We start from the raw sequence: 15,062 nt of genomic DNA, 5'->3' as shown, positions 1-15,062 counted from the left end.
CCACAGTCTGTTTTCATTGCATGCATCTATATCATACTACATGCTTAGCTTGAATAACCCCAGATTAAACTACTGTGTGTGTGTGTGTGTGTGTGTGTGTGTGTGTGTGTGTGTGTGTGTGTGTGTGTGTGTGTGTGTGTGTGTGTGTGTGTGTGTGTGTGTGTGTGTGTGTGTGTGTGTGTAAAAGCGTGAGAGAAAGAAAGTGTGTGCTCGTGACAGTGCATCTGTGCCGTGACAAAGAGTGCTTGTGTACATGTGTGTGAGGAGCCTTTATATACATCCATACGTCCCTCTCCTTACTCTGATTCCATACATTAACTGTCACTGACCGTCATCTCTCCGTGTTGTTGTTGCCATGGCTGCAGGCACGCTACAGGAGGGAGTATGCCCAGCAGAGGTCAGCTCCATCACTCCCCCTGGTGGACAATCTGCTGAAGGACAACACAGATGGCTGTGCCCTGGCCGCACTCCTCCACTTCTACTGCACAACGTCCATCAGACTGGAAGGTACCGTACAGGAGGATTATTCTATCACTTCGTACCTGTAGCCTTCTCTAGTTGGTCTGCTTTATACTAATAGGTTACAGTAACATAACCTATTCACTCAGAATGGAAAGCACAGTAGGCTGTCGTTACACAAGTGTTTGACCAGATGAGCATGGGTGAAGTTAGGCCAGAATCACATACATTTGTTATATTAGAAAATATGGGCATTCAATCACAGCAAACAATATATTTGCTGGACAATATGATAGCTATAAGGTGACAGTATGTATCCAACAGCTGTTGAAGTATTAGAGAGGGACTGTTTGGGAACAGAATTACCTCAGGGCTCAAGAAAAGGATTACTTGTAAATGAAAAAGATATCAGTAGCATCAATAGCTATATTGTTTCAACCATTAGACTCACAGACAACTGAAGAGGGAATTTCCCCACGGTATGACCTCAGGATCTATTCTGGGTCAATTTCCCCTGACCCTGCCATTACACACCCACATGTGTTTTTCTGGTTTGAAAATCCCAGAATTGATTTAAAATAGAAAAGTTATTTACAGCCAACTATTGTGTCCATTATTAAGTATTCAGATAACAGCTGTAAAGGGATTCCAAATGGACTCATTGCATTTATTATTTTAAATAATTGATGGTGTCAAAGTACCATCAACAGCAATATTGTTTTTTTTCATTAGACATGCAGACAACAGTGACAGTGACCCCTGACCTTGAAATGAGCTCAGCTGACAGGAACCTTCCTTATCACCGTGACATCAGTCTTACAGAGAATAGCTAACACACAGAGAGAAGAGAGAGAATAGCTAACATACACACAGAGAGAGAAGAGAGAGAATAGCTAACACACACACACACAGAGAGAAGAGAGAGAATAGCTAACATACACACACAGAGAGAAGAGAGAGAATAGCTAACACACACACACACAGAGAGAAGAGAGAGAATAGCTAACACACACAGAGAGAAGAGAGAGAATAGCTAACACACACAGAAGAGAGAGAATAGCTAGCTAACACACACAGAGAGAAGAGAGAGAATAGCTAACACACACACACACAGAAGAGAGAGAATAGCTAACACACACAGAGAGAAGAGAGAGAATAGCTAACACACACACACACACACACACACACACACACAGAAGAGAGAGAATAGCTAACACACACACACACACACACAGAAGAGAGAGAATAGCTAACACACACACAGAGAAGAGAGAGAATAGCTTCTCCTCTATCCTGCCCAGTAGATATGATACAGAATGATTCCATTGGAAAGAAGATTAGCCCCTAGTGATGGAGTCAATGTGTACAATTTGGCCAACAACGTCAAAGAGTCCATGAGGTTCAGGTTTTTTCAATAATAATGGTGTCATTTGGGGATGAACAATTAAACCTGAGTGAAATACATATCATGAGAGATAGCGAAGGAGAGAGAGAGGGGAGAGGGAGGCAGAGACCTTGAGAGAGTGGGGAGGGAGAGACAGAGAGAGAGATGGCGAGAGAGGGGGGAGAGTTTTTTATTTAACGTTTATTTAACTAGGCGAGTCAGCTAAGAACAAATTCTTATTTACAATGACGGCCTACCGGGGTACAGTGGGTTAACTGCCTTGTTCAGGGGCAGAACGACAGATTGTTACCTTGTCAGCTCGGCGATTCAAGCTCTAACCACTAGGCTACATGCCACCCCAAAAGAGACAGATGGGGAGGGAGGGGGAGAGAGAGAGAGAGCGAAAGAGAAAGAGAGAGAGAGAGAGAGGTATTAGTGGCATGTTTCAGTTTTGAGCCTGTTTATACAGTAGCCAGTGGGCCAGACTCCACCCACTATTCCAATAATGCCCCAGGGCCAGGCTAAGACGTGATTGGTCAGGAGTTAATAGCAACATAGTCCGTTGGATGAGAGAAGAATGTTGACTTATTTATTGAAAGATAAACATTTCCACTCCCTCTACTTGTGCCCAGTCATATATAGATGACTCTGTGTGCTACTATCAGATGTTCACTGCCCTTGACCCTGCCTTCTAACCCCGCCTCCTCCCACTGTTATTCAAATACTACTAAATACTTTGTAAAAGATACATTTGTAATAAAGTACATTACACATCCCGGAGTCGCCTCTTCACTGTTGATGTTGAGACTGGACAGAGGAACTCTGTCTAGAAAGCCAGCATCCCGGAGTCGCCTCTTCACTGTTGATGTTGAGACTGGACAGAGGACCTCTGCCTAGAAAGCCAGCATCCCGAAGTCGCCTCTTCACTGTTGATGTTGAGACTGGACAGAGGAACTCTGCCTAGAAGGCCAGCATCCCGGCGTCGCCTCTTCACTGTTGATGTTGAGACTGGACAGAGGAACTCTGCCTAGAAGGCCAGCATCCCGGAGTCGCCGCTTCACTGTTGATGTTGAGACTGGACAGAGGAACTCTGCCTAGAAGGCCAGCATCCCGGAGTCGCCTCTTCACTGTTGATGTTGAGACTGGTGTTTTGCAGGTACTATTTAATGTAGCTGCCAGCTGAGGACTTGTGAGGCGTCTGTTTCTCAAACTAGACACTCTAATGTACTTGTCCTCTTGCTCAGTTGTGCACCGGGGCCTCCCACTCCTCTTTCTGTTCTGGTTAGAGACAGTTTGAGCTGTTCTGTGAAGGGAGTAGCACACAGCGCTGTACGAGATCTTCAGTTTCTTGGCAATTTCTCGCATGGAATAGACTTCATTTCTCAGAACAAGAATAGACTGACGGGTTTCAGAAGAAAGGTCTTTGTTTCTGGCCATTTTGAGCCTGTAATCAAACCCATAAATGCTGATGCCTTATTGCTTCTTTAATCAGGACAACAGTTTTCAGCTGTGCTAACATAATTGCAAAAGCGTTTTCTAATGACCAATTAGCCTTTTAAAATGCTAAACTTGGATTAGCTAACACAACGTGCCATTGGAACACAGGAGTGATGGTTGCTGATAATGGGCCTCTGTACGCCTATGTAGATATTCCATTTAAAAAATCTGCCGTTTCCAGCTACAACAGTCATTTACAACATTAACAATGTCTACACTGTATTTCTGATCAATTTGATGTTATTTTAATGGACACACATTTTTTGCTTTTCTTTCAAAAACAAGGACATTTCTAAGTGACCCCAAACAAACAAGCCATTGATGCATTGCTGAAGCTTTTCGGATATGTTTGAAAACAAACCCTTAAACTCTAACTCCGCCCCTGTGCGCTCTCCTCTCCCCACCCTCCAGATATCTGTCTGAAGGAGACCATGTCGCTGGCTGACAGTCTGTACAATCTGCAGCTGGTGCAGGAGTTCTGCAGGGACAACCTCAACCACTGCTGCCACTTCTCCCTGGAGGACATGCTCTATGCCCACTCTTCCATCAAGGTAGGCTCTGTGTTCACTCCTCCATCAAGGTAGACCCAGGGGGACAGGACAGAGAGGGAGGCTGTGGACTAGGGAGGAGGTCTGGGGGGACAGGAGGGGGCTAAGGGGGGACAGGAAAGGGGCTGGGGGACAGGAAGGGGGCTGGGGAGACAGGAGGGGGGCAGGGGGGTCATGGCCTGGGTTAGGTAGGGAGGGATATGGAGTGTTGACATTGGAGGTAGAGTGGTGCTATATATATATATCTCTCGTTGAGTGGTATGTGTGGACAAATGGCTGAAAGGGGGTATTTTGAATTTAACCTTTATAGAGTTAGTAATGATACATATAGTTAGTAATGATGCATAGAGTTAGTAATGATGCATAGAGTTAGGGTTAGTAATGATGCATAGAGTTAGTAATGATGCATAGAGTTAGTAATGATACATAGAGTTAGTAATGATACATAGAGTTAGTAATGATACAGAGTTAGGGTTAGTAATGATACATAGAGTTAATAATGATACATAGAGTTAGTAATGATACATAGAGTTAGTAATGATACATAGAGTTAGTAATGATACATAGAGTTAGTAATGATACATAGAGTTAGTAATGATACATAGAGTTAGTAATGATACATAGAGTTAGTAATGATACATAGAGTTAATAATGATACATAGAGTTAGTAATGATACAGAGTTAGGGTTAGTAATGATACATAGAGTTAATAATGATACATAGAGTTAGTAATGATACATAGAGTTAGTAATGATGCATAGAGTTAGTAATGATACAGAGTTAGGGTTAGTAATGATACATAGAGTTAGTAATGATGGTTAGGGTTAGTAATGATACATAGAGTTAGTAATGATACATAGAGTTAGTAATGATACATAGAGTTAGTAATGATACATAGAGTTAATAATGATACATAGAGTTAGTAATGATACATAGAGTTAGTAATGATACATAGAGTTAGTAATGATACATAGAGTTAGTAATGATACATAGAGTTAGTAATGATACATAGAGTTAGTAATGATACATAGAGTTAATAATGATACATAGAGTTAATAATGATACATAGAGTTAGTAATGATACATAGAGTTAGTAATGATACATAGAGTTAGTAATGATGCATAGAGTTAGTAATGATACAGAGTTAGGGTTAGTAATGATACATAGAGTTAGTAATGATGGTTAGGGTTAGTAATGATACATAGAGTTAGTAATGATGGTTAGGGTTAGTAATGATACATAGAGTTAGTAATGATACATAGAGTTAATAAAGATACATATTTAGTAATGATACATAGAGTTAGGGTTAGTAATGATACATAGAGTTAGTAATGATACATATAGTTAGTAATGACACAGCGTTAGTAATGATACATAGATTTAATAATGATACAGATTTAGTAATGATACATAGATTTAGTAATGATACATATAGTTAGCAATGATACATATAGTTAGTAATGATACATATAGTTAGTAATGATGCATAGAGTTAGTAATGATACAGAGTTAATAATGATACATAGCGTTAGTAATGATACATAGAGTTAGTAATGATACATAGAGTTAATAATGATACATAGAGTTAGTAATGATACATAGAGTTAGTAATGATACATAGAGTTAGTAATGATACATAGAGTTAGTAATGATACATAGAGTTAGTAATGATACATAGAGTTAGTAATGATACATAGAGTTAGTAATGATACATAGAGTTAATAATGATACATAGCGTTAGTAATGATACATAGAGTTAGTAATGATACATAGAGTTAGTAATGATCCATAGAGTTAGTAATGATACATATAGTTAGTAATGATACATAGAGTTAATAATGATACATAGCGTTAGTAATGATACATAGAGTTAGTAATGATACATAGAGTTAGTAATGATACATAGAGTTAGTAATGACACATAAAGTTAGTAATGATACATAGAGTTAGTAATGACACATAGAGTTAGTAATGACACATAGAGTTAGTAATGATACATAGAGTTAGTAATGATACATAGAGTTAGTAATGATACATAGAGTTAGTAATGACACATAGAGTTAGTAACGATACATAGAGTTAGAGTTAGTAATGATACATAGAGTTAGTAATGATACATAGAGTTAGTAACGATACATAGAGTTAGTAATGACACATAAAGTTAGTAATGATACATAGAGTTAGTAATGATACATAGAGTTAGTAATGATACATAGAGTTAGTAATGATACATAGAGTTAGTAATGATACATAGAGTTAGTAATGATACATAGAGTTAGTAACGATACATAGAGTTAGTAATGATACATAGAGTTAGTAACGATACATAGAGTTAGAGTTAGTAACGATACATAGAGTTAGTAATGATACATAGAGTTAATAATGATACATAGAGTTAATAATGATACATAGAGTTAGTAATGATACATAGAGTTAGTAATGATACATAGAGTTAGTAATGATACATAGAGTTAGTAATGACACATAGAGTTAGTAATGATACATAGAGTTAATAATGGTACATAGAGTTAGTAATGATACATAGAGTTAGTAATGATACATAGAGTTAGTAATGATACATAGAGTTAGTAATGATACATAGAGTTAGTAACGATACATAGAGTTAGTAATGATACATAGAGTTAGTAACGATACATAGAGTTAGAGTTAGTAACGATACATAGAGTTAGTAATGATACATAGAGTTAATAATGATACATAGAGTTAGTAATGATACATAGAGTTAGTAATGATACATAGAGTTAGTAATGATACATAGAGTTAGTAATGACACATAGAGTTAGTAATGATACATAGAGTTAATAATGGTACATAGAGTTAGTAATGATACATAGAGTTAGAGTTAGTAACGATACATAGAGTTAGAGTTAGTAACGATACATAGAGTTAGTAATGATACATAGAGTTAGTAATGATACATAGAGTTAATAATGATACATAGAGTTAATAATGATACATAGAGTTAGTAATGATACATAGAGTTAGTAATGATACATAGAGTTAGTAATGATACATAGAGTTAGTAATGACACATAGAGTTAGTAATGATACATAGAGTTAATAATGATACATAGAGTTAGTAATGATACATAGAGTTAGTAATGATACATAGAGTTAGTAATGATACATAGAGGTAGAGTTAGTAATGATCCATAGAGTTAGTAATGATACATAGAGTTAGTAATGATACATAGAGTTAGTAATGATACATAGAGTTAGTAATGATACATAGAGTTAATAATGATACATAGTTAGTAATGATACATAGAGTTAGTAATGATACATAGAGTTAGTAATGATACATAGAGTAAAGAATGATACATAGAGTTAGTAATGATACATAGAGTTAGTAATGATACATAGAGTTAGTAATGATACATAGAGTAAAGAATGATACATAGAGTTAGTAATGATACATATAGTTAGTAATGACACAGCGTTAGTAATGATACATAGATTTAATAATGATACAGATTTAGTAATGATACATAGATTTAGTAATGATACATATAGTTAGCAATGATACATATAGTTAGTAATGATACATATAGTTAGTAATGATGCATAGAGTTAGTAATGATACATAGAGTTAATAATGATACATAGCGTTAGTAATGATACATAGAGTTAGTAATGATACATAGAGTTAGTAATGATACATTGAGTTAGTAATGATCCATAGAGTTAGTAATGATACATATAGTTAGTAATGATACATAGAGTTAATAATGATACATAGCGTTAGTAATGATACATAGAGTTAGTAATGATACATAGAGTTAGTAATGATACATAGAGTTAGTAATGATACATAGAGTTAGTAATGACACATAAAGTTAGTAATGATACATAGAGTTAGTAATGACACAGAGTTAGTAATGATACATAGAGTTAGTAATGATACATAGAGTTAGTAATGATACATAGAGTTAGTAATGATACATAGAGTTAGTAATGACACATAGAGTTAGTAACGATACATAGAGTTAGAGTTAGTAATGATACATAGAGTTAGTAACGATACATAGAGTTAGAGTTAGTAATGATACATAGAGTTAGTAACGATACATAGAGTTAGTAATGACACATAAAGTTAGTAATGACACATAGAGTTAGTAATGATACATAGAGTTAGTAATGATACATAGAGTTAGTAATGATACATAGAGTTAGTAATGATACATAGAGTTAGTAATGATACATAGAGTTAGTAACGATACATAGAGTTAGTAACGATACATAGAGTTAGTAATGATACATAGAGTTAGTAACGATACATAGAGTTAGAGTTAGTAACGATACATAGAGTTAGTAATGATACATAGAGTTAATAATGATACATAGAGTTAATAATGATACATAGAGTTAGTAATGATACATAGAGTTAGTAATGATACATAGAGTTAGTAATGATACATAGAGTTAGTAATGACACATAGAGTTAGTAATGATACATAGAGTTAATAATGGTACATAGAGTTAGTAATGATACATAGAGTTAGTAATGATACATAGAGTTAGTAATGATCCATAGAGTTAGTAATGATACATAGAGTTAATAATGATACATAGAGTTAGTAATGATACATAGAGTTAGTAATGATACATAGAGTTAGTAATGACACATAGAGTTAGTAATGATACATAGAGTTAGTAATGACACAGAGTTAGTAATGATACATAGAGTTAATAATGGTACATAGAGTTAGTAATGATACATAGAGTTAGTAATGATACATAGAGTTAGTAATGATACATAGAGTTAGAGTTAGTAACGATACATAGAGTTAGAGTTAGTAACGATACATAGAGTTAGAGTTAGTAACGATACATAGAGTTAGTAATGATACATAGAGTTAGTAATGATACATAGAGTTAATAATGATACATAGAGTTAATAATGATACATAGAGTTAGTAATGATACATAGAGTTAGTAATGATACATAGAGTTAGTAATGATACATAGAGTTAGTAATGATACATAGAGTTAGTAATGATACATAGAGTTAGTAATGATACATAGAGGTAGAGTTAGTAATGATCCATAGAGTTAGTAATGATACATAGAGTTAATAATGATACATATAGTTGGTAATGATACATAGAGTTAATAATGATACATAGAGTTAGTAATGATACATAGAGTTAGAGTTAATAATGATACATAGAGTTAATAATGATACATAGAGTTAATAATGATACATAGAGTTAATAATGATACATAGAGTTAATAATGATACATAGAGTTAATAATGATACATAGAGTTAATAATGATACATAGAGTTGGTAATGATACATAGAGTTAATAATGATACATAGAGTTAGTAATGATACATAGAGTTAGAGTTAATAATGATACATAGAGTTAATAATGATACATAGAGTTAGTAATGATACATAGAGTTAGTAATGATACATAGAGTTAGTAATGATACATAGAGTTAGAGTTAATAATGATACATAGAGTTAATAATGATACATAGAGTTAGTAATGATACATAGAGTTAGTAATGATACATAGAGTTAGAGTTAATAATGATACATAGAGTTAATAATGATACATAGAGTTAGTAATGATACATAGAGTTAGTAATGATACATAGAGTTAGTAATGATACATAGAGTAAAGAATGATACATAGAGTAAAGAATGATACATAGAGTTAATAATGATACATAGTTAGTAATGATACATAGAGTTAGTAATGATACATAGAGTTAGTAATGATACATAGAGTAAAGAATGATACATAGAGTTAGTAATGATACATAGAGTTAGTAATGATACATAGAGTTAGTAATGATACATAGAGTAAAGAATGATACATAGAGTTAGTAATGATACATAGAGTTAGTAATGATACATAGAGTTAGTAATGATACATAGAGTTAGTAATGATACATAGAGTTAGTAATGATACATAGAGTTAGAGGTAGTAATGATACATAGAGTTAGTAATGATACATAGAGTTAATAATGATACATATAGTTGGTGATGATACATAGAGTTAATAATGATACATAGAGTTGGTAATGATACATAGAGTTAATAATGATACATAGAGTTAGTAATGATACATAGAGTTAGAGTTAATAATGATACATAGAGTTAATAATGATACATAGAGTTAGTAATGATACATAGAGTTAGTAATGATACATAGATTTAGTAATGATACATAGAGTTAGTAATGATACATAGAGTTAGAGTTAATAATGATACATAGAGTTAATAATGATACATAGAGTTAGTAATGATACATAGAGTTAGTAATGATACATAGAGTTGGTAATGATACATAGAGTTAGAGTTAATAATGATACATAGAGTTAATAATGATACATAGAGTTAGTAATGATACATAGAGTTAGTAATGATACATAGATTTAGTAATGATACATAGAGTTAGTAATGATACATAGAGTTAGAGTTAATAATGATACATAGAGTTAATAATGATACATAGAGTTAGTAATGATACATAGAGTTAGTAATGATACATAGAGTTGGTAATGATACATAGAGTTAGAGTTAATAATGATACATAGAGTTAATAATGATACATAGAGTTAGTAATGATACATAGAGTTAGTAATGATACATAGAGTTAGTAATGATACATAGAGTTAGTAATGATACATAGAGTTAGAGTTAATAATGATACATAGAGTTAATAATGATACATAGAGTTAGTAATGATACATAGAGTTGGTAATGATACATATAGTTGGTAATGATACATAGAGTTAATAATGATACATAGAGTTAGTAACGATACATAGAGTTAGTAATGATACATAGAGTTAGTAATGATACATAGAGTTAGAGTTAATAATGATACATAGAGTTAATAATGATACATAGAGTTAGTAATGATACATAGAGTTGGTAATGATACATATAGTTGGTAATGATACATAGAGTTAATAATGATACATAGAGTTGGTAATGATACATAGAGTTAGTAATGATACATAGAGTTAATAATGATACATAGAGTTAGAGTTAATAATGATACATAGAGTTGGTAATGATACATAGAGTTGGTAATGATACATAGAGTTAATAATGATACATAGAGTTAATAATGATACATAGAGTTAGAGTTAATAATGATACATAGAGTTGGTAATGATACATAGAGTTGGTAATGATACATAGAGTTAATAATGATACATAGAGTTAATAATGATACATAGAGTTAGTAATGATACATAGAGTTGGTAATGATACATAGAGTTAATAATGATACATAGAGTTAATAATGATACATAGAGTTAATAATGATACATAGAGTTAGTAATGATACATAGAGTTGGTAATGATACATAGAGTTAATAATGATACATAGAGTTAGAGTTAATAATGATACATAGAGTTAATAATGATACATAGAGTTAATAATGATACATAGAGTTAATAATGATACATAGAGTTTGTAATGATACATAGAGTTAATAATGATACATAGAGTTTGTAATGATACATAGAGTTAATAATGATACATAGTTGGTAATGATACATAGAGTTTGTAATGATACATAGAGTTGGTAATGATACATATAGTTGGTAATGATACATAGAGTTTGTAATGATACATAGAGTTGGTAATGATACATATAGTTGGTAATGATACATAGAGTTGGTAATGATACATAGAGTTAGTAATGATAGATAGAGTTGGTAATGATACATAGAGTTAATAATGATACATAGAGTTAGAGTTAATAATGATACATAGAGTTAATAATGATACATAGAGTTAGTAATGATACATAGAGTTAGTAATGATACATAGAGTTAGTAATGATACATAGAGTTAGTAATGATACATAGAGTTAATAATGATACATATAGTTGGTAATGATACATAGAGTTGGTAATGATACATAGAGTTAGTAATGATAGATAGAGTTGGTAATGATACATAGAGTTAATAATGATACATAGAGTTAGAGTTAATAATGATACATATAGTTAGTAATGATGCATAGAGTTAATAATGATACATAGAGTTAATAATGATACATAGAGTTGGTAATGATACATAGAGTTAGTAATGATACATAGAGTTAGTAATGATACATAGAGTTAATAATGATACATAGAGTTTGTAATGATACATATAGTTTGTAATGATACATAGAGTTGGTAATGATACATATAGTTGGTAATGATACATAGAGTTTGTAATGATACATAGAGTTGGTAATGATACATAGAGTTGGTAATGATACATATAGTTGGTAATGATACATATAGTTGGTAATGATACATAGAGTTGGTAATGATACATAGAGTTAGTAATGATAGATAGAGTTGGTAATGATACATAGAGTTGGTAATGATACATAGAGTTGGTAAGAATACATATAGTTGGTAATGATACATAGAGTTAGGGTTAGTAATGAATTGGGTGTGTGTGTGTGTTTGTGTAGGAGGGGCCCATTTTGCCATACTGACTGTTCCGCAAAGTCAAATAAGCGTTGGTGTGTGTGTGTGTGTGTGTGTGTGTGTGTGTGTGTGTGTGTGTGTGTATGTGTGTGTGTGTGTGTGTGTGTGTGTGTGTGTGTGTGTGTGTGTGTGTGTGTGTGTGTGTGTGTGTGTTGCTATTCCAAAACAGACAGGACCCGTTAGCTAGCCAAGCTCTCCCCTTAAGACAGACAGACAGAGGCTGCTTAGAGAGAAGTGGCTGCTATTTTCTCTGTGCCTGCCTCTCCCTGCCTCTCCCTGCCTCTGTTGTTCTGCCCTTTTCTATCACAGGATGAGAGAACTGTTGATTATTTATGTGCTACAAATAATACAGAATGAGTTCTGATTTACTGCTCATTCATACAGAATGTGCAATGTAACCATGTAATGTAACCATGTGATGTAACCATGTAATGTAGCCATGCAATGTAACCATGCAATGTAGCCATGCAATGTAGTCATGCAATGTAACCATGCAATGTAGCCATGTAATGTAACCATGCAATGTAACCATGCAATGTAACCATGTAATGTAACCATGCAATGTAACCATGCAATGTAACCATGCAATGTAACCATACCATGTAACCATGCAATGTAACCATGTAATGTAATGTAACCATGCAATGTAACCATGCAATGTAATGTAACCATGTAATGTAATGTAACCATGCAATGCAACCATGCAATGTAACCATGCAATGTAATGTAACCATGCAATGTAACCATGTAATGTAATGTAACCATGCAATGCAACCATGCAATGTAACCATGCAATGTAATGTAACCATGCAATGTAACCATGTAATGTAATGTAACCATGCAATGTAACCATGTAATGTAATGTAACCATGCAATGTAACCATGCAATGTAACCATGCAATGTAACCATGCAATGTAACCATGCGATGTAATGTAACCATGCAATGTAACCATGTAATGTAATGTAACCATGCAATGTAACCATGCAATGTAATGTAACCATGCAATGTAACCATGTAATGTGGTTATAGACTGCTAGAATGCGTAACATGTAGTATAGGAACATTAGTCAGAACCAATTGGGATTCTGGTCCTGCCCCTAACTGTTGGCACACTGTGTCCTTTCCTTAGACTGTGTGTGTGTGTGTGTGTGTGTGTGTGTGTGTGTGTGTGTGTGTGTGTGTGTGTGTGTGTGTGTGTGTGTGTGTGTGTGTGTACCAACCTCCTATTTAGTGAGACAAACACAACCAATAGGGGGCACAGGGTCCCCTTTGGCCTGTCGTGTACACACACACACACACACACACACACACACACACACACAGTCACGCCCTGACCTTAGAGAGCCTTTTTATTTCTCTATTTGGTTAGGTCAGGGTGGGATTAGAGTGGGTATTCTAGTTTTTCTATTTCTTTGTTGGACGGGTATGGTTCCCAATCAGAGGCAGCTGTCTATCGTTGTCTCTGATTGGGGATCATACTTAGGCAGCCTTTTCCCACCTTTAGTTTGTGGGATCTTGTTTTTGTTAGTTGCTGTGTTAGCGCTACAAAACTTTACGTGTCGTTTATCTTCCTTGTTTTTTGGTGTTCATTTAATACATTTATGATGTACGCCTACCACGCTGTACCTTGATCCAATCATTACATCAACGAACGTAACAGAAGATCCCACCACAAACGGACCAAGCAGCGTGGCCAGGAGGAGCAGGGATCCTGGGCACGGGAGAGAAGGGAGTGGAGGACTTCCTGGACGTGGGAGGAGATCATGGCAGGAGACAAGAGCCTGCCATGGAAGCAGGCGGAGGCAGCGAAGGAGGATCAACGACGACTCCGGGGTTCGCAACCACGACGGGGGGGGCACACGGGGTGGTTGGCGGAGCCAGGGTTTAAACCAGAGCCAACTCCCTGTACTCACCGTGGGGAGTGTGTGACCGGGCAGGCACCATGTTTTGCGGTGATACGCACTGTGTCTCCAGTGCGCATCCACAGCCCGGTGCGTGCTGTGCCAGCTCCCCGCACTTGCCGTGCGAAAGTGGGCATCTGTCCAGGACGGGTGGTGCCGGCTCAGTGCGCCTGGTCTCCAGTGCGCCTCCTCGGTCCAGGATATCCTGTGCTGGCTCTACGCGCTGTATCTCCGGTGCCCCTTCACAGCCCAGTGCGTCCTGTGCCAGCTCCCTGCACTTACCATGCGAAGGTGGTCCTTTGTCCAGGACGCGTTGTGCCAGCTCTACGCTCCAGACCTCCAGTGATGATCCATGGCCCGAAGCCTCCAGTGATGATCCATGGCCCGAAGCCTCTAGTGATGATCCATGGCCCGAAGCCTCCAGTGATGATCCATGGCCCGAAGCCTCCAGTGATGATCCATGGCCCGAAGCCTCCAGTGATGATCCATGGCCCGAAGCCTCCAGTGATGATCCATGGCCCGAAGCCTCCAGTGATGATCCACGGTCCGGTTCCTCTGGCGACGATCCACGGTCTGGAGCCTCCGGCGACAATCCACGGTCCGGAGTCCCCGGCGACGATCCATTGTCCGGAGTCTCCGGCGACGATCCACGGTCCGGAGTCCCCGGCGACGATCTACGGTCCGGTTCCTCCGGCAACGATCTTTGGTCCGGTTCCTCCGGCGACTATCCACGGTCCGGTTCCACGGAAGCAGAGGGATCAGCGAGCGGAGCGGGTTCTACGTCCTGAACC

General features: G+C 35.9%; 1 protein-coding gene across 1 annotated transcript in view; it reads left to right on the top strand.

The window, feature by feature from the left end:
• LOC120056214 (calmodulin-regulated spectrin-associated protein 2-like) overlaps positions 1–15,062 on the top strand; it is a 79,932-nt gene that overhangs the window by 44,486 nt on the left and 20,384 nt on the right. Inside the window, exons 5-6 of the mRNA XM_039004462.1 lie at positions 366–507; positions 3,752–3,891. Coding sequence (XP_038860390.1) covers positions 366–507; positions 3,752–3,891 — 282 coding nt within the window. The remainder of the gene's footprint in view (positions 1–365; positions 508–3,751; positions 3,892–15,062) is intronic.

The sequence above is a fragment of the Salvelinus namaycush genome, chromosome 11, assembly GCF_016432855.1.
Source record: "Salvelinus namaycush isolate Seneca chromosome 11, SaNama_1.0, whole genome shotgun sequence".
Taxonomy (NCBI): Eukaryota; Metazoa; Chordata; class Actinopteri; order Salmoniformes; family Salmonidae; genus Salvelinus; species Salvelinus namaycush.
Note: the sequence above shows the minus strand (reverse complement) of the source record. Positions and strands in the feature narration are given on the sequence as shown.